Source organism: Haemorhous mexicanus, chromosome 34 (assembly GCF_027477595.1).
Source record: "Haemorhous mexicanus isolate bHaeMex1 chromosome 34, bHaeMex1.pri, whole genome shotgun sequence".
NCBI lineage: Eukaryota > Metazoa > Chordata > Aves > Passeriformes > Fringillidae > Haemorhous > Haemorhous mexicanus.
The window spans coordinates 256,162-278,248 of record NC_082374.1 but is presented as its reverse complement, the minus strand read 5'-3'; the positions used below and the strand labels follow the sequence as shown (position 1 = coordinate 278,248).

The window sequence follows — 22,087 nt, the reverse complement described above, 5'->3', positions numbered from 1 at the left end:
ACCCCCCGGGAGCCCCCGAGACCCCGCGGGACGGCGCGGCCGGGAGAGCCCTGCGAGGTGGGGAGGGGGGTCTGGGGGTCCTGGGGGGGGTCCTGGGTATCCCCTGAACCCCATTGCGCCCCTAGGGGGGTCCTGAGCCCCCCCCTGTGCCCCTGGGGGGGGGGTTATGGGGGTCCCTGACTCCTCCTGTGCCCCCCCAGGGTGGTTTTTGGGGGTCCAGGCCTCCCCTGACCCCTTCCCTGTGCTCCTGGGGGGGGTCTTGGGCCCCCCTGACCCCCCCATGTACCCCCCTGGGGGGGGTCCTGGGCTCTCCCTGACCCCTCAGAGGGATTTTTGGGGGTCCCTGGGTGCCCCTGACCCCTTTCCAGTGCCCCTGGAGGGGGTCCCTGGCCTCGCTGACCCCACCAGAGTGATTTTTGGGGGGTCCCTGGTCCCCCTCAGGGTGAATCTTGGGGTTCCCTGTGTCCCCTCAGGAAGGTTTTGGGGGGTCCCAGGCCCCCTCTGACCTCCCCCAGGGTGTATTTTGGGGTTCCCTGACCCCCCTCTGACCTGGAGGGGTCTCAGCCCCCCCCTGTGCCCCCCACTTGGGGTGGGCTCCGTGTCCTGGAGGCCCTGGTGGCCTCAGGGCTCTGCTCTGTGCACTTCTCCTGGGAGGGATTTTGGGGGTCCCTGATCCCCTCTGCCCCCCCAGGGTGATTTTTGGGGGTCCCTGACCCCCCCAGAGGGGTTTTGGGGGTTTCTGGGCCCCCTCTGACTCCCTCAGGGTGGTTTTTGGGGTTCCCTGACCCCCCCTGTGCCCCCCCCTTGGGTGGGCTCCGTGTCCCTGGAGGCCCTGGTGGCCTCGGGGCTCTGCTCCGTGCGCTTCTCCTGGGAGGGATTTTGGGGGTCCCTGCCCCCCCTCTGCCCCCCCAGGGTGATTATTGGGGTTCCCTGTGCCCCCCCCCAGGGTGGGCTCCGTGTCCTGGAGGCCCTGGCGGCCTCGGGGCTGCGCTCCGTGCGCTTCTCCTGGGAGGGATTTTGGGGGTCCCTGAGCCCCTCTGCCCCCCCAGGGTGATTTTTGGGGTTCCAGGGTGATTTTTGGGGTTCCCTGTGCCCCCCCAGGGTGGGCTCCGTGTCCTGGAGGCCCTGGCAGCCTCGGGGCTGCGCTCCGTGCGCTTCGCCCGGGAGGTGCCGGGGCTCGGGGCCGTCGTGGCCAGTGACTGCTCCCCGCGGGCCACCGAGCTGATGGAGAGGAACGTGGCCAGGAACGGCGTCGGGGGGCTGGTGACACCCCGGCTGGCTGATGCCAGGTGAGCCCAAACCCCAAATCCCACTGGGATCACACCAGGTGACCCCAAATCCCCATTGGAATGATGCCAGGTGACCCCAAACCCCATTGGGATCACACCAGGTAACTCCAAATCCCATTGGGATTGTGCCAGGTGACCCCAGTTCCTCAAATCCCAATGGGATCGTGGCAGGTGACCCCACTGGGATCACACCAGGTGACCCCAAATCCCCATTGGAATGATGCCAGGTGACCCCAAATCCCCATTGGGATCAGGCCAGGTAACTCTAAACCCTACTTGGACCACACCAGGTGACCCCAAACCCCCACTGGGGTGACACCAGGTGACTCCAAAGCCTACTGGGGTCATGGCAGGTAACCCCAAACCCACAAACACCACTGGGATCACACCAGGTGACCCCAAATCTCTCTGGGATCACACCAGGTGACCCCAAACCCCTCTGAGATCACACCAGGTGACCCCAAACTCCTCTGAAATCACACCAGGTGACCCCAAATCCCAGGGGGATCACACCAGGTGACCCCAAACCCCACTGGGATCAAACCAGGTGACTCCAGACCCCAATTAGGATCACACCAAGTGACCCCAAACCCCTCTGAGATCACACCAGGTGACCCCAAACCCCACTGGGATCACACCAGGTGACCCCAAATCCCACTGGGATCAGGGCCAACCCCCTGGCACTGCCCAGGGCTTTGCTGGCAGGTGTCCCCAAAGTGTCCCCATGGGCACCCCGACCTCCCGCCCCACTTTGGTGTCTCGGGGGGGGTCCCAAACCCTTTTCCCCCCAAAATTTGTCCCCATGTCCCCAAGCGCTGTCAGCAACCACCCTTGTCCCCAAGCTGAGACCCCACTCAGGGGGTCCCAATCTCTGTGGGTGCCCCAGAGGGGTCCCCAAAGGGGTGCTGAGGATCTGGGGGGGGGTCTTTGGGGTCCCCCCCTCCCCAGGATGTTGATGTACCAAAGCAAAGCCCAGCGCCAACCCTTCGACGTCATCGACCTGGACCCCTACGGGAGCCCCGCGCCCTTCCTGGACGCGGCCGTGCAGGCCGTCAGCGAGGGGGGTGAGTCTTGGGGGACCCCCAAACCTCTCCTGGGACCCCCCCCCCCAAACCCTCCCCTGAACCCCCAAACCTTCCCAGGGTTGCTCTGCGTGACCTGCACGGACATGGCGGTGATGGCCGGCAACAGCGCCGAGACCTGCTACAGCAAATACGGCGCCGTGTCCCTCAAGGGCAAGTTCTGCCACGAGATGGTCAGTGCTGGGGGGGGGGTCCTCTGCTCGCAGAGGGGGTGGCCCGTGTCCCCATTGTCCCTTTTGTCACCTGGCAGGCTCTGAGGATCATCCTGCACAGCTTGGATCTCCGCGCCAACTGCTACCAGCGCTTCGTGGTGCCGCTGCTGTCGGTCAGCGCCGATTTCTACGTGCGCGTCTTCGTCAGGGTCTTCACGGGCCAGGCCAAGGTCAAGGCCTCGGCCAGGTGAGTTTTGGGGGGGGTTTTGGGGGGTCTTTGTGCACCCCCAAACCCGCCCTGACCCTGTTTTTATTCCCCCCCCTTTCCCCAGCAAGCAGGCGCTGGTGTTTCACTGCGTGGGGTGCGGCTCGCACCACCTGCAGCGCCTGGGCAGGGCCACCAGCCACGGCAGCAGGTACAGCCCCCCTGTCCCCCCCCCATCCTCACCCAGAGCCTTTCTGGGGTCCCCCAAAACCTTTGGGGGGGTCCCCATGATTTTTTAGGGGGGTTTAACCCCATCTTCCCCCCCTCTCTCTCCAGCTTCAAGTACAGCCCAGCCACGGGGCCGCCCGTGGGTCCCACCTGCGAGTTCTGCCAGCAGCGCCACCAGGTGCGTGCAGCCCCCTCCCCACAAAACAAAAACACCTCAGCACCCCCAAAAAAACCCTGAACCCCCTTTTTTCCCCTCTCTAAAGGTGGGGGGCCCGGTGTGGGCTGAGCCCCTGCACGACCCCACCTTTGTGGAGGGGGTGCTGGCGGCGCTGGAGAGGAGCCCCGGGCGCTTCCCGACGGAGCCGCGCATGCGGGGGATGCTGAGCGTCATCGCCGAGGTGACAGAGGGGACACCCCCGAGGGCAGGGGGGTGGCACCCCGGTGGGGACACTCTGGGGGTGGGGACACCCCGATTTTGGGGCTGGCTGTGATTCTGGGGGTGTCGGTGGGACAGGAGCTGAGCGATGTCCCCCTGTACTACACCCTGGACGGGCTGAGCAGCACCATCCGCAGCAACACGCCGTCGCTGCTGCAGCTCAGGTGGGGACCCCAAAACCGCCTTGGGAACCCTAAATCATCTCGGGGACCCCTAAACCGCCTCAGGGACCCCAAAACCACCTCGGGGAACCCAAAACCACCTCGGGGAACCCAAAACCACCTCAGGGACCTCAAAACCGCCTCGGGGACCCCTAAATCATCTCAGGGACCCCAAAACCGCCTCGGGGACCCCAAAATCATCTCAGGGACCCCTAAACCGCCTCAGGGACCCCAAAACCACCTCGGGGAACCCAAAACCACCTCGGGGACCCCAAAACCACCTCAGGGACCTCAAAACCGCCTCGGGGAACCCAAAACCACCTCCGGGACCCCCTAAACCGCCTCGGGAACCCCAAAACCACCTCAGGGAACCCAAAACTGCCTCAGGGACCCCAAAACCGCCTCCGGGATCCCAAAACCATTTCAGGGTCCCCAAAACCGCCTCGGGGAACCCCTAAATCATCTCAGGATCCCCAAAACCACCTCAGGGACCTCAAAACCGCCTCGGGGAACCCCTAAACCACCTCGGGGAACCCCTAAATCATCTCAGGGACCCTTAAACCACCTAAGGGACCCCTAAACCACCTCAGGGACCCCAAAACCACCTCAGGGAACCCCTAAATCATCTCAGGGACCTCAAAACCGCCTCGGGGAACCCCTAAACCACCTCGGGGAACCCAAAACCGCCTCGGGGAACCCAAAACCACCTCGGGGACCCCTAAATCATCTCAGGGACCCCAAAACCGCCTCGGGGACCCCAAAATCATCTCAGGGACCCCAAAACCACCTCGGGGAACCCAAAACCACCTCGGGGACCCCTAAATCATCTCAGGGACCCCAAAACCGCCTCGGGGACCCCAAAATCATCTCAGGGACCCCAAAACCACCTCGGGGAACCCAAAACCACCTCCGGGACCCCCTAAACCGCCTCGGGTACCCCAAAACTGCCTCGGGGACCCCAAAACTGCCTCGGGGAACTCAAAACCGCCTCGGGGAACCCCAAAACCACCTCAGAGACCCCAAAACCACCTCGGGGACCCCCAAACCCCTTCAGGGACCCCCCAAACCCCCTTGGGGACCCCCCAAACCCCATCCTGGCCCCCCTAATCTCCTCAGAGCCCCCCCAAACCCCCTGGGGGACCCCCCAAACCCCCCTGTGCCCCCCCAGGTCAGCCCTGCTGCACGCGGGGTTCCGCGTCTCGCTGTCCCACGCCTGCCGCAACGCCGTCAAGACGGACGCGCCGCCGGCCGTGCTCTGGGACATCATGCGCTGCTGGGTGAGGAGGGGGCTCGGGAGACCCCTCCCCACGCTCAGAGGGGGTGCTGAACCCCCCCTTTTCCCACCCTTTTTCCCCAGGCCAAGCTCCACCCGGTGAAGCTGGAGCGGCTCCCAGACTCCAGCCCGGCCGCCCGGATCCTCTCGGTGGAACCCACGTAGGACCCCCGGGGTGGGGTTTGGGGTTTTGGGGAGACCCCAGACCCATTTTAGGAGCCCCCCCAAACCCCCTGATCCCCCTCCCTTTATCCCTCTCCAAGGCTCCAGGCTTCCTTTGCCCTCCACGAGGACGCCAACCCCAGCTCCCGCCGGCGCGGCCTGAAGCGATTCCCCGAGAACCCCGAAGCTTTCTGGGGTCCCAAGGCCAGGGCCAAGCCAGGGTGAGGGGCTGGTTTGGGGGTTCAGGCGCCCCCCACCCTTTTTAAAGCGGGTTCAGGTGCCCCCCACCCTTTTTAAGGGGACATTCCCCCCTTTTTTCACTCGTGGTGGGGCCGAAACCCCCCTAAAATAACCGAGGTGAACCCCCAGCTTTGTTCTTTGTTGGGGGGGGTCTCCCTCACCCTCTCCCCTTTTTTGGGGGTACCCCTCGCCCTCTCCCCTATTTGGGGGGGGGGTCTCCAGCTCATTCCCAGCCTTTTCCAGGGGGGGCATCGCCCCCTCCCTGCAGGAGAAGAGGGAGAGGCTCCAGAACAAGAGGAGGCAGCGCCCGGACGGGGCCGGGCTGAAACAATTCCCCTGCAAACGCTTCAAGGAGGTGGGGAGGGGTCCCCAAAATGGGGAGGGGGTCCCCAAAATACGGAGGGGATCCCTAAAATAGTCGGGGTGGGTGTGGGAATAGAGGGGGGGGGTGCAGGAAATAAAGGGAGAAATAAAATGGGGAATAAAAGTGGGGGTGGGAATAAAGAGGGGGTGGCTGGAATATGGGGAGGGGGCTTGGGGATTTTGGGGGGGGGGTGTGTAGGAATTAGAGGAGGGGTCTGTGAATGCAGAGGGGGGGTCTGAGCGCAGAGGGGGGGTTTTGAGGCAGGTTTAACCCCCCCTTTTTGCCCCCCCCAACAGGGCACCTGTCCCCGAGGCGAGCAGTGCTGCTACTCCCACGAGCCCCCCTCCCCAATAAAACAAATCTGACCCAAAATTGGGGAGGGGGAGTTTGAAATTTGCATTTTTTGGGGGTGGGGGGCGTCCCTCAGAGCCCCCCCAGCCCCTCCCCGGACCCCCGGTACCGCACAGAGGCCAGGAAGGTTCTGATCTCCATCGGCTCCAGCCTCACGCAGCGCGGGTCCAGCCCCGCCCCCCGCCGGGGTTTGGGGGTACCTGGGGGGGTCGTGAGGGGGTTGAGGGGGGGGGTGAGACCCCCGGGACCCCTCCCCAAAACAGCCCCGAGCCCCCCCACCCCCCTGATACCTGTGGGGGTGTTCCAGAGCAGGCGGGACACGCTGGGCAGGGGGATGTCCCCCCCCAGGGCCATCTCCTGCACCGAGGTGACGGTGAAGGCCGAGAAAAGGGTCTGGGGGAGGTGGGGGGGTTAGAGACCCCTCCCCAAATAGCCCAGAGACCAGCCCAGGGTGGGGGGTGTTAGAGACCCCTCCCCAAATAGCCCAGAGACCAGGCTGGGCTGGGGGCGCTGTTAGAGACCCCTCCCCAAATAGCCCAGAGACCAGCCCAGGGTGGGGGCTGTTAGAGACCCCTCCCCAAATAGCCCAGAACCCAACCCAGGGTGGGGGGTGTTAGAGACCCCTCCCCAAATAGCCCAGAGACCAGGCTGGGGTGGGGGGGCATTAGAGACCCCTCCCCAAATAACCCCAGAGACCAGCCCGGGCTCTGGGGGCTGTTAGAGACCCCTCCCCAAATAACCCCAGAGACCCGAGACCCCCAACCTGGGCTGTTAGGGACCCCTCCCCAAATACTGCAGAGACCCCAACCCGGGCTAGGGAGAGAGGGCAGAGACCCCCCAAAGTCACCCCAAATATCCCCCAGACCCCAACCCAGGCTGTTAGAGACCCCTCCCCAAATAACCCCAGAACCCAACCCAGGGTGGGGGGGAGAGGGCAGAGACCCCTCCCCAATCCCACCCCGGGGGCTGCAGCAGGGAGGGACCCCCTGGAGGAGCCTCAGGACCCCCAAAACGGGCACCTGGCACAGGTGACCCCACAACCCCTCACCTGGCACAGGTGACCCCACAAGCTCAGCCCCCCCCAGTACTGACCCCCCTCCCCAGGTGTGCCCCCTCCCCAGGTGTGCCTCACTCCCAGGTGTGCCCCCTCCCCAGGTGTGCCCCATCCCCAGGCGTACCCCATCCCCAGGTGTGCCCCCTCCCCAGGTGTGCCCCCATCCCCAGGTGTGCCCCATCCCCAGGTGTGCCCCCTCCCCAGGTGTACCCCATCCCCAGGTGTGCCCCCTCCCCAGGTGTGCCCCCACCCCCAGGTGTGCCCCCATCCCCAGGTGTGCCCCCTCCCCAGGTGTGCCCCATCCCCAGGTGTGCCCCATCCCCAGGTGTGCCCCCATCCCCAGGTGTGCCCCCTCCCCAGGTGTGCCCCCTCCCCATCCCCAGGTGTGCCCCATCCCCAGGTGTGCCCTCACTCCCAGGTGTGCCCCATCCCCAGGTGTGCCCCACCCCCAGGTGTGCCCCCCTTCCCAGGTGTGCCCCCACCCCCAGGTGTGCCCCATCCCCAGGTGTGCCCCACCCCCAGGTGTGCCCCCTCCCCAGGTGTGCCCCCCTCCCCAGGTGTGCCCCCCTCCCCAGGTGTGCCCCCATCCCCAGGTGTGCCCCCTCCCCAGGTGTACCCCCCTCCCCAGGTGTACCCCCATCCCCACGTGTGCCCCCACCCCCAGGTGTACCCCACCCCCAGGTGTGCCCCCCCCAGCACTGACCCCCCTCCCCAGGTGTGCCCCCTCCCCAGGTGTGCCCTCACTCCCAGGTGTACCCCACCCCCAGGTGTGCCCCCCCCAGCACTGACCCCCCTCCCCAGGTGTGCCCCCCTCCCCAGGTACCGTCAGGTCCACGCTGGCGGCCCGGGAGCCGTTGTGGCTCTCCCCCACCTGGTACAGGTGCTCCAGGCGCAGCAGGACGGCGCCGGCGCCGCGCGGCTCCAGCGTCAGCAGGTGAACGTTGGGGGGCAGCGCCCGGCGCAGCCCCGACACCTGCGGGGGGGGGGACAGGTGAGGCTGTGCGGAAGCCCCGCCCACCTGGCGCAGGTGAGGCTGCAGGGAGAGCCCACCCTGATCACCTGGTACAGGTGAACCCATAACCCCTCACCTGGCACAGGTGACCCCACCAGGTGAGCTTCTCCCTGCTCACCTGGCACAGGTGACCCCAGAACCCCTCTCTGCCCACCTGGCACAGGTGAGCTTGCAGGGAGAGCCGCCCACCCCACTCACGTGGTGCAGGTGAGGCTGCAGGGAGAGCTTGCCCTGCTCACCTGGCGCAGGTGACCCCAGAACCCCTCACCTGGCACAGGTGACCCCAGAACCCTTCAGCTGTCACAGGTGACCCCACAACCCCTCACCTGGCCCAGGTGACCCCACCAGGTGAGCTTCTCCCTTCTCACTTGGCCCAGGTGACCCCACCAGGTGAGCTTCTCCCTCCTCACCTGGCCCAGGTGACCCCACCAGGTGAGCTTCTCCCTCCTCACCTGGCCCAGGTGACCCCACCAGGTGAGCTTCTCCCTCCTCACCTGGCCCAGGTGACCCAGCAGCCCCACCCGCAGTGGCCCCCACAGCCCGTTCCCAGGTGGGACCTCCATTCCCAGGTGTGCCCCCCCCACGCTCACCTGGCGCAGGTGAGGCCCCGTGCCCGGTGCCAGCACCACGGTGGGCGGTGTCACCAGCTCCTGTGCCCGCGGCCGGTGCTGCTCAGGTGAGGCCTCCACCGTGTCCAGCAGCACCAGGTGCCGCCCCCGCACCACCAGGCCCCGCCCATCCACACCTGGCTCGTTCAGCGCCTCCCCCAGCCCCCGGTTGTCGTCGTGCAGGAGCCGCCGGTGCACCTGGAGGGGGCGCAGGTGAGATGGCACAGGTGCGCCCTCTGTGGGGTCACCTCTGCCCAGGTGTGGCCAGGTGTGGCCAGGTGTGGCCGGCTCACCATGAGCTCCAGGGAGCCGTCCAGGAGGCTGCTGCCGCCCTGCGAGCGATCCGTCAGCACCGTCAGCTGCACCTTCTGGTCCTGCCCAGGTGGGACAGGTGTGAGGAGGGAGGGGTGGGGTGCAGGTGTGCCCTGCCCAGCCCCAGGTGTGCCCAGGTGTGCCCTGCTCAGCCCCAGGTGTGCCCAGGTGTGCCCTGCCCAGCCCCAGCTGTGCCCTGCTCAGCCCCAGGTGCGCCCAGGTGTGCCCTGCTCAGCCCCAGGTGTGCCCTGCTCAGCCCCAGCTGTGCCCAGGTGTGCCCAGATGTGCTCTGCCCAGCCCCAGGTGTGCCCTGCCCAGCCCCAGGTGTGCCCAGGTGTGCCCAGATGTGCTCTGCCCAGCCCCAGCTGTGCCCTGCCCAGCCCCAGCTGTGCCCTGCCCAGCCCCAGGTGAGCCCAGGTGTGCCCTGCCCAGCCCCAGGTGTGCCCAGGTGTGCCCTGCCCAGCCCCAGGTGTGCCCAGGTGTGCCCTGCCCAGCCCCAGGTGTGCCCAGGTGTGCCCTGCTCAGCCCCAGGTGTGCCCAGGTGTGCCCTGCTCAGCCCCAGGTGTGCCCTGCCCAGCCCCAGGTGTGCCCAGGTGTGCCCTGCCCAGCCCCAGCTGTGCCCTGCCCAGCCCCAGGTGTGCCCTGCCCAGCCCCAGGTGTGCCCTGCCCAGCCCCAGCTGTGCCCAGGTATGCCCTGCTCAGCCCCAGCTGTGCCCTGCCCAGCCCCAGGTGTGCCCTGCTCAGCCCCAGGTGTGCCCAGGTGTGCCCTGCCCAGCCCCAGGTGTGCCCAGGTGTGCCCAGATGTGCTCTGCCCAGCCCCAGCTGTGCCCTGCCCAGCCCCAGGTGTGCCCAGCTGTGCCCAGGTGTGCCCTGCCCAGCCCCAGGTGTGCCCAGCTGTGCCCAGGTGTGCCCTGCCCAGCCCCAGCTGTGCCCTGCCCAGCCCCAGGTGTGCCCAGGTGTGCCCAGGTACCTTGATGAAGATCCGGGTGTTCACTGGGTAATAATTCCCCGCCACCGGCTCGGTCTGGCTCAGGTTCCAGGTGGGCCGGAAGTCACGCCTGGGGTGGGGAGGGGGTGACCCAGGGGAGGTCTCGGGGGGTCACCTGAGCCCCTGGGGGGTCACCTGAGCCCCCTCACCTGCGCTCCAGCACCTGGCGCCCGTTGGAGTCGGTGTAGAAGCGCCCGGCCGTGCGCAGCGGCGTCTCGAAGCGGCTGATCACCTCCTTGCCCAGCCCGTCCCTTAGGTGGGGAGGGACACAGGTGTGTCATCGCCACCAGGACAGGTGTGTGGGCGGAGGGGGAGGGTCCCCAGACCCCTCCCCAGGCTCACCCCACGGGGATGGGCCCCAGGGTCCACTCCAGCTCCAGGTAAGGCTGGCCCGGGCGCAGCCGCAGCACCTGCGAGCACCACTGCGAGAAGTTCTGCCGCACCTCCTGCACCAGCGCCGTCTGTGGAGGGGGGCAACGCTCAGTGACACCTGCAGACCCCTCCCCAAATCCCAGGGACGCCCCCCCCCCGGGACCCCTGCCCACCTTGAGCAGGTGTGTGGTCGCACGTTTGGCCACGGGGATGGGCGTGGAGGTGTTGGGCCGGAAGATGTAAGCACCTGAGGCCTGGGGGCTGAGCCCATCCCCGGCGCTGGCCTTGTACCTGGGGGGGTCAGGGGGGGGTCAGGGGGATATCCTCCTCACCTGGGACCCCTCCCCAAAATCCAAACCCCCCCAGACTCACCAGTAGAAGCTTTGGAAGACGGGCAGCGAGATGCCCTTGGCCAGGTTCTGGATCTCCAGCAGGTGCCCCGTGATGGGGCAGAACCGGACACGGAGGTGCTGGGGGGGGGGACACAGGTGAGTCACCCCCTCCCCACCTCCCCAGGTCACCCAGTGACCCCCGAACTGGTTTAACCCCTCCCCCAATGTCCTCTCAATGTCCCCTCGATGTCCCCTCACCTCGTTCTCGATCTGTGGCTCTGTCTCCCCCGAGGGCCACCTGGGGGGGTCCAAGGGGGTCCCCAAGGGCCACCTGGAGGGGTCCCAGGTGTCCCCCGGGCTCAGCTGCTTCACCTCAAAGGTGCTGAAGCCCAAGGGGGGGGCCCAGGCCTGGAACAGGAGCTCCCCCGGGGCCCCCCCGGCGCCGCCCCGCAGCCGCCAGGTGACACCGGACACCGGGATCACCTGGGGAAGGGGTGACAGGGACAGGTGAGGGGGTGACAGGGGGTCACAGAGTGGGGGTCGGTGGGTGCAGGTGGGCGAGGGGCTCACCTGGCTGGCCACGGGCTGGCCCCGAGGGTCGGTGACGGCGTACGAGGTGGCCCTGACCGGCAGCCGCACGGGCCAGGTGACGTCCCAAGACAGGGGGTTGTAGAGGATCACGGTGAACTGGGGAGGGGTCACACGGTGTGGGGAGGGGGTGTCAGTCCCTGGAGACCCCCAAAACACCCCCCAAAGCCCCCCCCCCAGGTGCTCACGTGAGGGGTGGTCTCGCTGAGGGGGCACACGCTGATGTTGAGGGCGTTGCAGAACACCAGGGGGTCCTTGGTGCCCCCCAGGAGGGACAGGGCGTTGGCCACCAGCACCTGCCAGGGGTGGCCAGAATTTGAGGAGGGGTCTCTGGGACCTGCCCTTGTCACCCCACCAATCCCACCTGGAGCCCCGGGCAGGTGTGGGGCTCACCTGGCAGCTGTCCCAGCCCTTGGCCAGCTGCCGGGCGTAGTCGTCGGCCACGTGCTGCCTCTCGGTGCCGGCCACGGCGTCGTGGTGCTGGGCCACAGCCACAGCCTCACCTTGAACAGGTGAAAAGGGGGCGTCGGGGGGGTTTGGGGGGGTCCCCAGGTGCCCTCCAGGTGTCCCCCCAGGTACTCACGGAGCACCGAGCTGTCCCCAGGGCCGTAGGGACCGTCCCGTGCCGAGGGCCCGGCCAGGGTTTCCAGCTGGCTGCAGATCTGGGGAGGGGGTGGGATTGGTGTTTGAGGGGGGGGTCCCTGATGGCCGAAAGGGGGGTCCCCAAGACCTGCAGGGGTCGCCCAGGTGTCCCCCCACCTGCAGGAAGCCGCTGCTGAGCCGCTCGTAGCCCTTGAAGGCCGGGCGGCTGCTGAAGTAGCCGGTCCAGAACTGGTGGGGCCCGTCCGAGTAGGGGAAGAAATCGTCCGTCTTCAGGGGCCTGGGTGGGACACCCCAGCTGTCTGTCCGTCCGTCTGTCCGTCCTGCCCGCCCCTCGGCCCCTCCCCTGCCCCTCGGCCCCGCCCTCACCAGGTGAGGTTGGCCCGGTGCAGCTCCCGCAGGTAACAGGAGGGGGTGGAGTACAGGGCGTGGACGCGGCTGCCGTTGGCTTGCTGGGGACAGAGTGGGGAGGGGGGGTCAGGGGGGGTTTGGGGACATCGGGAGGGGGTTGGGGACACCGTGGGGGGGTTGGGGACAGCCCCTCACCCGGGCGTTGGCGTGGGCAATGAGCTTGTCCAGGTTCTTGAACCACAGGTGAGCGTTCTCGTAGTGGAAGTCGGAGCCCATGGTCATCAGGATGTGGTTGGTGCGGTACTGCCGGGCCTGGGGAGGGGGACAGGGCTTGGGACCCCCGCCCGGGGCATGGGGACAGCCAGGGACAGCCAGGGACAGCCAGGGACCCCCGCCCGGGCCATGGGGACAGCCAGGGACAGCCAGGGACAGCCAGGGACCCCCGCCCCAGGAGGACAGGGACAGCCAGGGACAGCCAGGGACCCCCGCCCCAGGAGGACAGGGACAGCCAGGGACAGCCAGGGACCCCCACCCAGGGCATGGGGGCAGCCAGGGACAGCCAGGGACAGCCAGGGACCCCTGCCCGGGGCATGGGGACAGCCAGGGACAGCCAGGGACCCCCGCCCAGGGCATGGGGACAGCCAGGGACAGCCAGGGACCCCCGCCCAGGGCATGGGGACAGCCAGGGACAGCCAGGGACCCCCGCCCCAGGACAGGGACAGCCAGGGACCCCTGCCCAGGGCATGGGGGCAGCCAGGGACAGCCAGAGACCCCCACCCAGGGCATGGGGACAGCCAGGGACCCCCGCCCAGGGCATGAGGACAGCCAGGGACCCCTACCCGGGGCGTGGGGACAGCCAGGGATCCCCTCCCATGGGACAGGGACACTCGGGACCCCCACCCCAGGGCGACAGGGACACCAAGGAACCCCATCCCAGGTGACAGGGCCAGCCAAAAAACCCATCCCAAGGGACAAGGACCTTTGGGACCCCCACCCCAGGGGACAGGGACATCTGGGACCCCCCCCCACCTCCCTGTCCCCACCTGGGTGGCCGCTGCCTGCAGGAAGGAGGTGACCATGGTGTCCACACTGCCATCCCAAGCCCACCCCAGGGGACAGGGACACCCGGGACCCCCACCCCAGGGGACAGGGACCCTTGGGACCCCCCCCCCACCTCCCTGTCCCCACCTGGGTGGCCGCTGCCTGCAGGAAGGAGGTGACCATGGTGTCCACATTGCCATCCCAAGCCCACCCCAGGGGACAGGGACACCCAGGACCCCCACCCCAGGGTACAGGGACCCCCGGGACCCCCCCCCATGCCCCTGTCCCCACCTGGGTGGCCGCTGCCTGCAGGAAGGAGGTGACCACGGCGTCCACGTTGCGCTCGGGGCCGTCCCCGTCCACCACGGGGGGGTCGGTGCAGAGCTGGTCCCAGCACAGCCCCGCGGGGGGGTCGTACACGTTGGGCAGGATCCCTGGGGACAGAGCTGTCACCTCCCCGGCCACCGGGGTGGGGGGGCTGGGGACACGGCTGGGGACAGGGCACACGGCTGGGGACACGGCTGGGGACAGGGGACACGGCTGGGGACAGCGCTGTCACCTCCCCGGCCACCGGGGTGGGGACACAGCTGGGGACACAGCTGGGGACAGGGCACACGGCTGGGGACACGGCTGGGGACAGGGGACACGGCTGGGGACAGCGCTGTCACCTCCCCGGCCACCGGGGTGGGGACACAGCTGGGGACACAGCTGGGGACAGGGGACAGGGCTGGGGACACGGCTGGGGACAGGGCTGGGACATGGCAGGGGACAGGGGACACGGCTGGGGACAGGGCTGGGGACAGGGCTGGGACATGGCAGGGGACAGGGGACACGGCTGGGGACAGGGCTGGGGACAGGGGACATGGCTGGGGACACGGCTGGGGACAGGGCTGGGGACAGGGGACAGGGGACAGGGCTGGGGATACAGGACACAGCTGGGGACAGGGCTGGGGACAGGGACATGGCTGGGGACATGGCAGGGGACAGCGCTGTCACCTCCCCGGCCCCCGGGGTGGGGGGGCTGGGGACAGGGCTGGGGACAGGGGACACGGCTGGGGACAGGGCTGGGGACACAGGACACAGCTGGGGACATGGCTGGGGACAGGGGACAGGGCTGGGGACAGGGCTGGGGACATGGCAGGGGACACAGCTAGGGACATGGCTGGGGACAGGGGACACAGGACACAGCTGGGGACAGGGCTGGGGACAGGGCTGGGGACAGGGGACAGGGCTGGGGACACGGGCAGTCTGGGGGTCTCGGGGGCAGTCTGGGGGTCACTGTTATGGGGTCCCAGGGGTGGTTTGGGGGTCCTGGGGGCAGTCTGGGGGTCTCAGGGGCACTTTGGGGGTCCCGGGGTCAGTCTGGGGGTCTCAGGGGCACTTTGGGGGTCCCGGGGGCAGTCTGGGGGTCCCGGGGTCAGTCTGGGGGTCCCGGTCAGGGGTCCCAGGGGCAGTCTGGGGGTCACTGTTATGGGGTCCCAGGGGCAGTCTGGGGGTCCCGGTCAGGGGTCCCGGGGGCAGTCTGGGGGTCCCAGGGGCAGTCTGGGGGTCACTGTTATGGGGTCCCAGGGGTGGTTTGGGGGTCCTGGGGGCAGTCTGGGGGTCTCGGGGGCACTTTGGGGGTCTCGGGGGCAGTTTGGGGGTCCCGGGGTCAGTCTGGGGGTCCCGGTCAGGGGTCCCGGGGGGTCACCGGTGAAGATGTCGGCGCGGGGGGGGTCCAGGCTGTCGCTGCCCCTCCAGATCAGCTCCAGCTCCCGGAGCTGCTCTCGAGCCCACTTGTCCTGGTAGTCCACACGGCCCAGGAAGAGCCCGTCGTAGCCCATCTGGGGGGCACGGGGGTCACGGGGGTCCCCAAATCCCCATCACTGCCCATCTGGGGGGCACGGGGGTCACGGGGGTCTCCAAATCCCCACCATAGCCCATCTGGGGGGCACGGGGGTCACGGGGGTCCCCAAATCCCCATCTGGGGGGCACGGGGGTCCCCAAATCCCCATCTGGGATCACGGGGGTCATGGGGGTCCCCAAATCCCCATCTGGGGTCATGGGGGTCACTGGGGTCCCCAAATCCCCATCTGGGGTCATGGGGGTCCCCAACACCCCATCTGGGGTCATGGGGGTCCCCAAATCCCCATCTGGGGGCACTGGGGGTCCCCAACACCCCATGTGGGGGGCACGGGGGTCATGGGGGTCCCCAAATCCCCATCTGGGGTCATGGGGTCATGGGGGTCCCCAAATCCCCATCTGGGGTCACTGGGGGTCCCCAAATCCCCATCACTGCCCATCTGAGGGGCACGGGGGTCATGGGGGTCCCCAAATCCCCATCACTGCCCATCTGAGGGGCACGGGGGTCACGGGGGTCCCCAAATCCCCATCTGGGGGGCACGGGGGTCACGGGGGTCCCCAAATCCCCATCTGGGGGGCACGGGGGTCATGGGGGTCCCCAAATCCCCATCTGGGGTCATGGGGGTCCCCAAATCCCCATCTGGGGTCATGGGGGTCACGGGGGTCCCCAACACCCCATCTGGGGTCATGGGGGTCCCCAAATCCCCATCTGGGGGGCATGGGGGTCACGGGGGTCCCCAAATCCCCATCTGGGGGGCACTGGGGGTCCCCAAATCCCCACCACAGCCCATCTGGGGGGCACAGGGGTCATGGGGGTCCCCAAATCCCCATCTGGGGGCACTGGGGGTCCCCAAATCCCCATCTGAGGTCATAGGGGTCCCCAAATCCCCATCTGGGGGCACTGGGGGTCCCCAATACCCCATCACTGCCCATCTGGGGGGCACAGGGGGTCCCTAAAAAGGTTGGGGGGGGTGCTGAGGGATCCTGAGGGTGGTTTGGGGATCTTGAGGGTGATTTAGGGGTGTAGGGGAAGGTTTGGGGATCCCAGGTTGATTTGGGGGATCCCGAGACTGATTTGGGGATGCAGGAGGAGGTTTGGGGGTGCAGGGGAAGGTTTGGGGGTGCCCGGGAAGCTCTGGGGAGGTTTGGGGGTGCAGGGAAAGGTTTGGGGGTGCAGGGGAAGGTTTGGGGGTACCCTGGAAGCTCTGGGGAGGTTTGGGGGCGCCCGGGAAGGTTTGGGGGTGCCCAGGAAGCTCTGGGGAAGTTTGGGGGTGCAGGGAAAGGTTTGGGAAGCTCTGGGGAGGTTTGGGGTGCAGGGAAAGTTTTGGGGATGCCCAGGAAGCTCTGGGGAGGTTTGGGGGTGCCCAGGAAGCTCTGAGGAGGTTTGGGAAGCTCTGGGGAGGTTTGGGGGTGCAGGGAAAGGCTTGGGAAGCTCTGGGGATGCCCGGGAAGCTCTGGGGAGGTTTGGGGGTGCACAGGAAGGTTTGGGGAGGTTTGGGGGTGTCCAGGAAGGTTTGGGGGCACCCAGGAAGGTTTGGGGGTGCCCAGGAAGGCTTGGGAAGCTCTGGGGATGCCCGGGAAGCTCTGGGGAGGTTTGGGGGTGCACAGGAAGGTTTGGGGAGGTTTGGGGGTGTCCAGGAAGGTTTGGGGGCACCCAGGAAGGTTTGGGGGTGCCCAGGAAGGTTTGGGAAGCTCCAGGAATGCCCAGAAAGCTCTGGGGAGGTTTGGGGGTGCCCGGGAAGGTTTGGGGGTGCCCAGGAAGGTTTGGGAAGCTCCAGGAATGCCCAGGAAGCTCTGGGGAGGTTTGGGGGCACCCAGGAAGGTTTGGGGGTGCCCAGGAAGGTTTGGGAAGCTCTGGGGGTGCCCAGGAAGCTCTGGGGAGGTTTGGGGGTGCCCAGGAAGGTTTGGGGGTGCCCAGGAAGGTTTGGGAAGCTCCAGGAATGCCCGGGAAGCTCTGGGGAGGTTTGTGGGTACAGAGAAAGGTTTGGGGGTGCCCGGGAAGCTCTGGGGAGGTTTGGGGGTGCCCGGGAAGCTCTGGGAAGCTCTGGGGGTGCCCAGGAAGCTCTGGGGAGGTTTGGGGGTGCCCAGGTCGGGCTCCCGGGGTGCCCCCACCTGGGCGAAGGTGGCGGCCAGCTCGCGGGCGTGCCCGAAGGGGTCGATCTGCCAGGCCACGCGGGGGGAGCCGCAGCCCCCGAAGAGGCGGCGCAGGAAGCGCCGGCCCAGGGCCAGCTGCTGCAGGGCCCCCCCGTAGTGGGCTGCTGCCTCGTCGCTCATGCACCAGCCCCCCCCGACCAGCTCCAGCCTCCCTGGGGGGGACAGCACCCCAAAATCCACTCAGGGGGGACACAGCACCCCAAAATCCCCAGGGGCAGCTGCTGCAGGGCCCCCCCGTAGTGGGCTGCTGCCTTAACGCTCATGCATCAGCCCCCCCGGGGGACCCAGCACCCCAAAATCCACTCAGGGAACACCCACAGTACCCCAAAATCCCATCAGGGAACACCCAGAGCACCCCAAAATCCACTCAGGGGGGACACAGCACCCCAAAATCCCCAGGGGCAGCTGCTGCAGGGCCCCCCCGTAGTGGGCTGCTGCCTCGTCGCTCATGCACCAGCCCCCCCCCACCAGCTCCAGCCTCCCTGGGGGGGACAGCACCCCAAAATCCACTCAGGGGGGACCCAGCACCCCAAAATCCACTCAGGGAAAACCCAGAGCACCCCAAAATCCACTCAGGGGGGACACAGCACCCCAAAATCCCCAGGGGCAGCTGCTGCAGGGCCCCCCCGTAGTGGGCTGCTGCCTCGTCGCTCATGCACCAGCCCCCCCCCACCAGCTCCAGCCTCCCTGGGGGGGACAGCACCCCAAAATCCACTCAGGGGGGACCCAGCACCCCAAAATCCACTCAGGGAAAACCCAGAGCACCCCAAAATCCACTCAGGGGGGACACAGCACCCCAAAATCCCCAGGGCCAGCTGCTGCAGGGCCCCCCCGTAGTGGGCTGCTGCCTTAACGCTCATGCATCAGCCCCCCCGGGGGACACAGCACCCCAAAATCCACTCAGGGAACACCCAGAGCACCCCAAAATCCACTCAGGGGACCCACAGCACCCCAAAATCCACTCAGGGAACACCCACAGCACCCCAAAATCCCCTCAGGAGGGGACCCTGAGCCCCAAAATCCACTCAGGGAACACCCACAGCGCCCCAAAACCCCATCGGGGGGACAGCACCCCAAAATACCAGTCCTCCCAGTGCCCCCAGTGTCCCTCCCAGTGCCCCCAGTGTCCCTCCCAGTGCCCCCAGTGTCCCTCCCATGCCCCTAGTGTCCATTCCAGTCCCCCCAATGTCCCTCCCAGTCCTTCCCAGTGCCCCAAATTCCCTTCCCAGTCCCTCCCAGTTCTCCCAGTGTCCCTCCCAGTCCCTCCCAGTGCCCCTCCCAGTCCCTCCCAGTTCTCCCAATGTCCCTCCCAGTCCTTCCCAGTGCCCCAAATTCCCCTCCCAGTCCCTCCCAGTGCCCCCAATGCCCCTCCCAGTCCCTCCCAGTGCCCCCAGTGTCCCTCCCAGTCCCTCCCAGTTCTCCCAGTGCCCCTAATGCCCCTCCCAGTGCCCCCAATGTCCCTCCCAGTCCCTCCCAGTGCCCCCAATGACCCTCCCAGTGCCCCCAATGTCCCTCCCAGTGCCCCCAATGCCCCTCCCAGTCCCTCCCAGTGCCCCCAATGCCCCTCCCAGTCCCTCCCAGTGCCCCCAATGCCCCTCCCAGTGCCCCCAGTGTCCCTCCCAGTCCCTCCCAGTGCCCCCAATGCCCCTCCCAGTCCCTCCCAGTTGCCGTACCCTGCTGCACCAGCTCCCTGACCAGCCTGCGCGTGGCCGGCTCCTGCTGCTGCCACCAGCGTGCCAGGAACGCCACCTCGGCGTAGACAAAGCGCCGGGAGGGGACAGCGGCCAGCTGGGCCACCACCGAGTCCAGGATGTACTGCACCCCCGCGTGCTGGTCCTTGTTCCGCACTGGGGACAGGGGGGACACCGGGTGACCCCAAAAACTGGGTGGGGACACCCCAAAAACCCTGGGGCTGGGGACACGGGGGGCATCGGTCACCCCAAAACCCGGGGTGGGGACAGGGGACATCCCTGGGAGGGTGCTGGCCGCAGAGGGGACACGCACCAAGTGCCACGCGACAAACCCAAGGTGACAAAGGGCAGCCACAGGTGTGACTCAGTGTCCCCCTGCCACGTCAGCCCCACACTCCCACCCTCAGGTGCCACCACTCCCACCCCGGACAGCAGCCCTGGGGATATCCCGTGTCCCCCGGTGGCCTGTCCCCCCCCCTCCGGTGTCCCCGGTGTCCCCACGCACCCCCATAGTAGTACTGATCCACCGTCTTGAGCCAGCCCACGTCGTCGTGCGAGTGCGGCACCAGGTGCACGTTCAGCATGTCCGGCCGGGTCGGGGGGCACGACTGGGGGGGTTCGGGGGGGTTCGGACCGGGCTGGGCCCGCGGCACCCCCGGGACCCACCGGAACCCACCGGGATCCCCCCCCGGCGTGGCCGTTGAGCTCCGGAAGCGGTTACAAAACCAATGCTCGCAGTTCCCGTTTCCTCAGAGTCTCCAGCCCATCCCAGCGCCCCCAGTTCCCCCAGTTCCCGTTCCCTCAGACCGCCCCGGTTCCCCCTCAGCGCTTCCCGGTATCCCCAGCCTATCGAAGCTCCCGTTATCCAGCCCCCCCTCCACCGCCTGCCCCATATCCCCGGGCAATCCCGGTGCCGCCAGTCCGTGTGTCACGGGTGTCCCGCTCCCACCTGGTACCCGCAGCCCGCGGCAGCCCCGGTGAGGAGGAGCAGCAGCGGCAGCGCCGCCGCCCCGGGCACCGCCATGACACCCGCGCTCACGTGACCGCGCCCTCACATGACACGCGGGATCGCTCCGCCCCCCCGGGGTGCGGCAGCCAATGGATGGCTGGGAAAATCCGTTAGGCCGCGCCTCACATTCTGATTCGCTGCTGGTGCAAAAAGGGGCGGGGCCTAAGGGGAACAGCACTGGACCGACAACAGATGAGAGCCAATGAGGTGGAGGAGATTGTGTGATTGACAGCTACCTGGGAGGGCGTTTGCAACGGCGGGAAACGACCAGTGGCCAATGAACAGTGGCGGCTCCCGAGGCCCCGCCCACGACGAGTCCCCCTCAGAGCTCCTGAATCCCCTCACAGCCTGCTCAGAGCCCCCTCAGACCACCCGAGTCCCCTCAGGGCCTGCTCAGAGCCCCCTCAGACCACCCGAGTCCCCTCAGAGCCCCCTCAAAGCTCCTGAATCCCCTCACAGCCTGCTCAGAGCCCCCTCAGAGCTCCTGAATCCCCTCACAGCCTGCTCAGAGCCCCCTCAGAGCTCCTGAATCCCCTCAGAGCCTGCTTAGAGCCCCCTCAGACCACCCGAGTCCCCTCAGAGCCCCCTCAGAGCCCCTCAGACCACCCGAGTCCCCTCAGAGCCCCCTCAAAGCTCCTGAATCCCCTCACAGCCTGCTCAGAGCCCCCTCAGACCACCCGAGTCCTCTCAGAGCCTGCTCAGAGCCCCTCAGACCACCCGAGTCCCCTCAGAGCCCCCTCAGAGCTCCTGAATCCCCTCACAGCCTGCTCAGAGCCCCCTCAGACCACCCGAGTCCTCTCAGAGCCTGCTCAGAGCCCCTCAGACCACCCGAGTCCCCTCAGAGCCCCCTCAGAGCTCCTGAATCCCCTCAGAGCCTGCTCAGAGCCCCCTCAGACCACCCGAGTCCTCTCAGAGCCCCCTCAGAGCTCCTGAATCCCCTCACAGCCTGCTCAGAGCCCCCTCAGACCACCCGAGTCCCCTCAGAGCCTGCTCAGAGCCCCCTCAGACCACCTGAGTCCCCTCAGAGCCCCCTCAAAGCTCCTGAATCCCCTCACAGTCTGCTCAGAGCCCCCTCAGACCACCCGAGTCCTCTCAGAGCCTGCTCAGAGCCCCCTCAGACCGCCTGAGTCCCCTCAGAGCCCCCTCAGAGCTCCTGAATCCCCTCACAGCCTGCTCAGAGCCCCCTCAGACCACCCGAGTCCCCTCAGAGCCCCCTCAGAGCTCCTGAATCCCCTCACAGCCTGCTCAGAGCCCCCTCAGACCACCCGAGTCCTCTCAGAGCCTGCTCAGAGCCCCTCAGACCACCCGAGTCCCCTCAGAGCCCCCTCAAAGCTCCTGAATCCCCTCACAGCCTGCTCAGAGTCCCCTCAGAGCCCCCTCAGGTCCCCCGAATCCCCTCAGAGCCTGAGTCCCCTCACAGCCCCCTCAGAATTCCCTCAGAGCCCCCTAAGACCACCCGAGTCCCCTCAGAGCACCCTCAAAGCCCCCTTAGAGCCTCCTCAGACCACCTGAGTCCCCTCAGAGCCCCCTCAGACCACCTGAGTCCCCTCAGAGCCCCCTCAGACCACCCAAGACCCTCAGACCACCCAAATCCTCTCAAAGTCACCTCAGAGTCCCCTCAGAGCCCCTCAGACCACCTGAGTCCCCTCAGAGCCCCCTCAGACCACCCAAGACCCTCAGACCACCCAAATCCTCTCAAAGTCACCTCAGAGTCCCCTCAGAGCCCCTCAGACCACCTGAGTCCCCTCAGAGCCCCCTCAGACCACCTGAGTCCCCTCAGAGCCTGCTCAAAGCTCCTGAATCCCCTCACAGCCTGCTCAGAGCCCCTCAGAGCCCCCTCAGACCCCCCGAATCCCTTCAGAGCCTGAGTCCCCTCACAGCCCCCTCAGAATTCCCTCAGAGTCCCCTCAGACCACCCAAGTCCCCTCAGAGCCTGCTCAGAGCCCCCTAAGACCACCCGAGTCCCCTCAGAGCACCCTCAAAGCCCCCTTAGAGCCCCCTCAGACCACCTGAGTCCCCTCAGAGCCCCCTCAGACCACCCAAGACCCTCAGACCACCCAAATCCTCTCAAAGTCACCTCAGAGTCCCCTCAGAGCCCCTCAGACCACCTGAGTCCCCTCAGAGCCCCCTCAAAGCTCCTGAATCCCCTCACAGCCTGCTCAGAGCCCCTCAGAGCCCCCTCAGACCACC

The 22,087-nt window shown here is 67.4% G+C and overlaps 2 protein-coding genes across 2 annotated transcripts; one reads left to right on the top strand and one right to left on the bottom strand.

Moving 5' to 3' along the window:
• Positions 1-6: 6 nt before the first annotated feature.
• On the top strand, positions 7-5,964 carry TRMT1 (tRNA methyltransferase 1). The gene is made up of 14 exons (XM_059872106.1): positions 7-57; positions 1,102-1,289; positions 2,238-2,353; positions 2,432-2,544; positions 2,622-2,770; positions 2,856-2,939; positions 3,065-3,134; positions 3,220-3,354; positions 3,471-3,556; positions 4,722-4,830; positions 4,911-4,987; positions 5,090-5,209; positions 5,472-5,583; positions 5,889-5,964. Exons 2-14 carry the CDS (start codon positions 1,225-1,227, stop codon positions 5,955-5,957), a joined length of 1,305 nt encoding a protein of 434 aa, XP_059728089.1. The 5' UTR covers positions 7-57; positions 1,102-1,224; the 3' UTR covers positions 5,958-5,964.
• Positions 5,965-20,260, bottom strand: MAN2B1 (mannosidase alpha class 2B member 1). The gene is made up of 24 exons (XM_059872104.1): positions 19,838-20,260; positions 19,394-19,496; positions 18,871-19,044; positions 17,156-17,349; positions 14,892-15,024; positions 13,493-13,635; positions 12,356-12,472; positions 12,179-12,261; positions 11,969-12,089; positions 11,793-11,871; positions 11,603-11,712; positions 11,398-11,505; positions 11,192-11,308; positions 10,880-11,104; positions 10,662-10,759; positions 10,463-10,580; positions 10,260-10,378; positions 10,067-10,168; positions 9,900-9,987; positions 8,911-8,991; positions 8,600-8,815; positions 7,821-7,970; positions 6,234-6,336; positions 5,965-6,143 (listed from the first exon to the last, which is right to left on the bottom strand). The coding sequence occupies exons 1-24, from the start codon at positions 19,910-19,912 to the stop codon at positions 6,016-6,018; spliced, it is 2,985 nt and encodes a 994-aa protein (XP_059728087.1). The 5' UTR covers positions 19,913-20,260; the 3' UTR covers positions 5,965-6,015.
• Positions 20,261-22,087: the final 1,827 nt, after the last annotated feature.

Coding starts and splice junctions, on each gene's coding strand:
- MAN2B1 (XM_059872104.1), bottom strand. CDS start 19,912: ATGGCGGTGCCCGGGGCGGCGGCGCTGCCGCTGCTGCTCCTCCTCACC. Junction 12,090..12,178: donor CACCGGGCCAACCTCACCTG/GTGAGGGCGGGG, acceptor TGTCCCACCCAG/GCCCCTGAAGACGGACGATT. Junction 11,872..11,968: donor TCAGCAGCGGCTTCCTGCAG/GTGGGGGGACAC, acceptor CCCCCTCCCCAG/ATCTGCAGCCAGCTGGAAAC.
- TRMT1 (XM_059872106.1), top strand. CDS start 1,225: ATGGAGAGGAACGTGGCCAGGAACGGCGTCGGGGGGCTGGTGACACCC. Junction 2,771..2,855: donor AAGGTCAAGGCCTCGGCCAG/GTGAGTTTTGGG, acceptor CCCTTTCCCCAG/CAAGCAGGCGCTGGTGTTTC. Junction 2,940..3,064: donor GCCACCAGCCACGGCAGCAG/GTACAGCCCCCC, acceptor CTCTCTCTCCAG/CTTCAAGTACAGCCCAGCCA.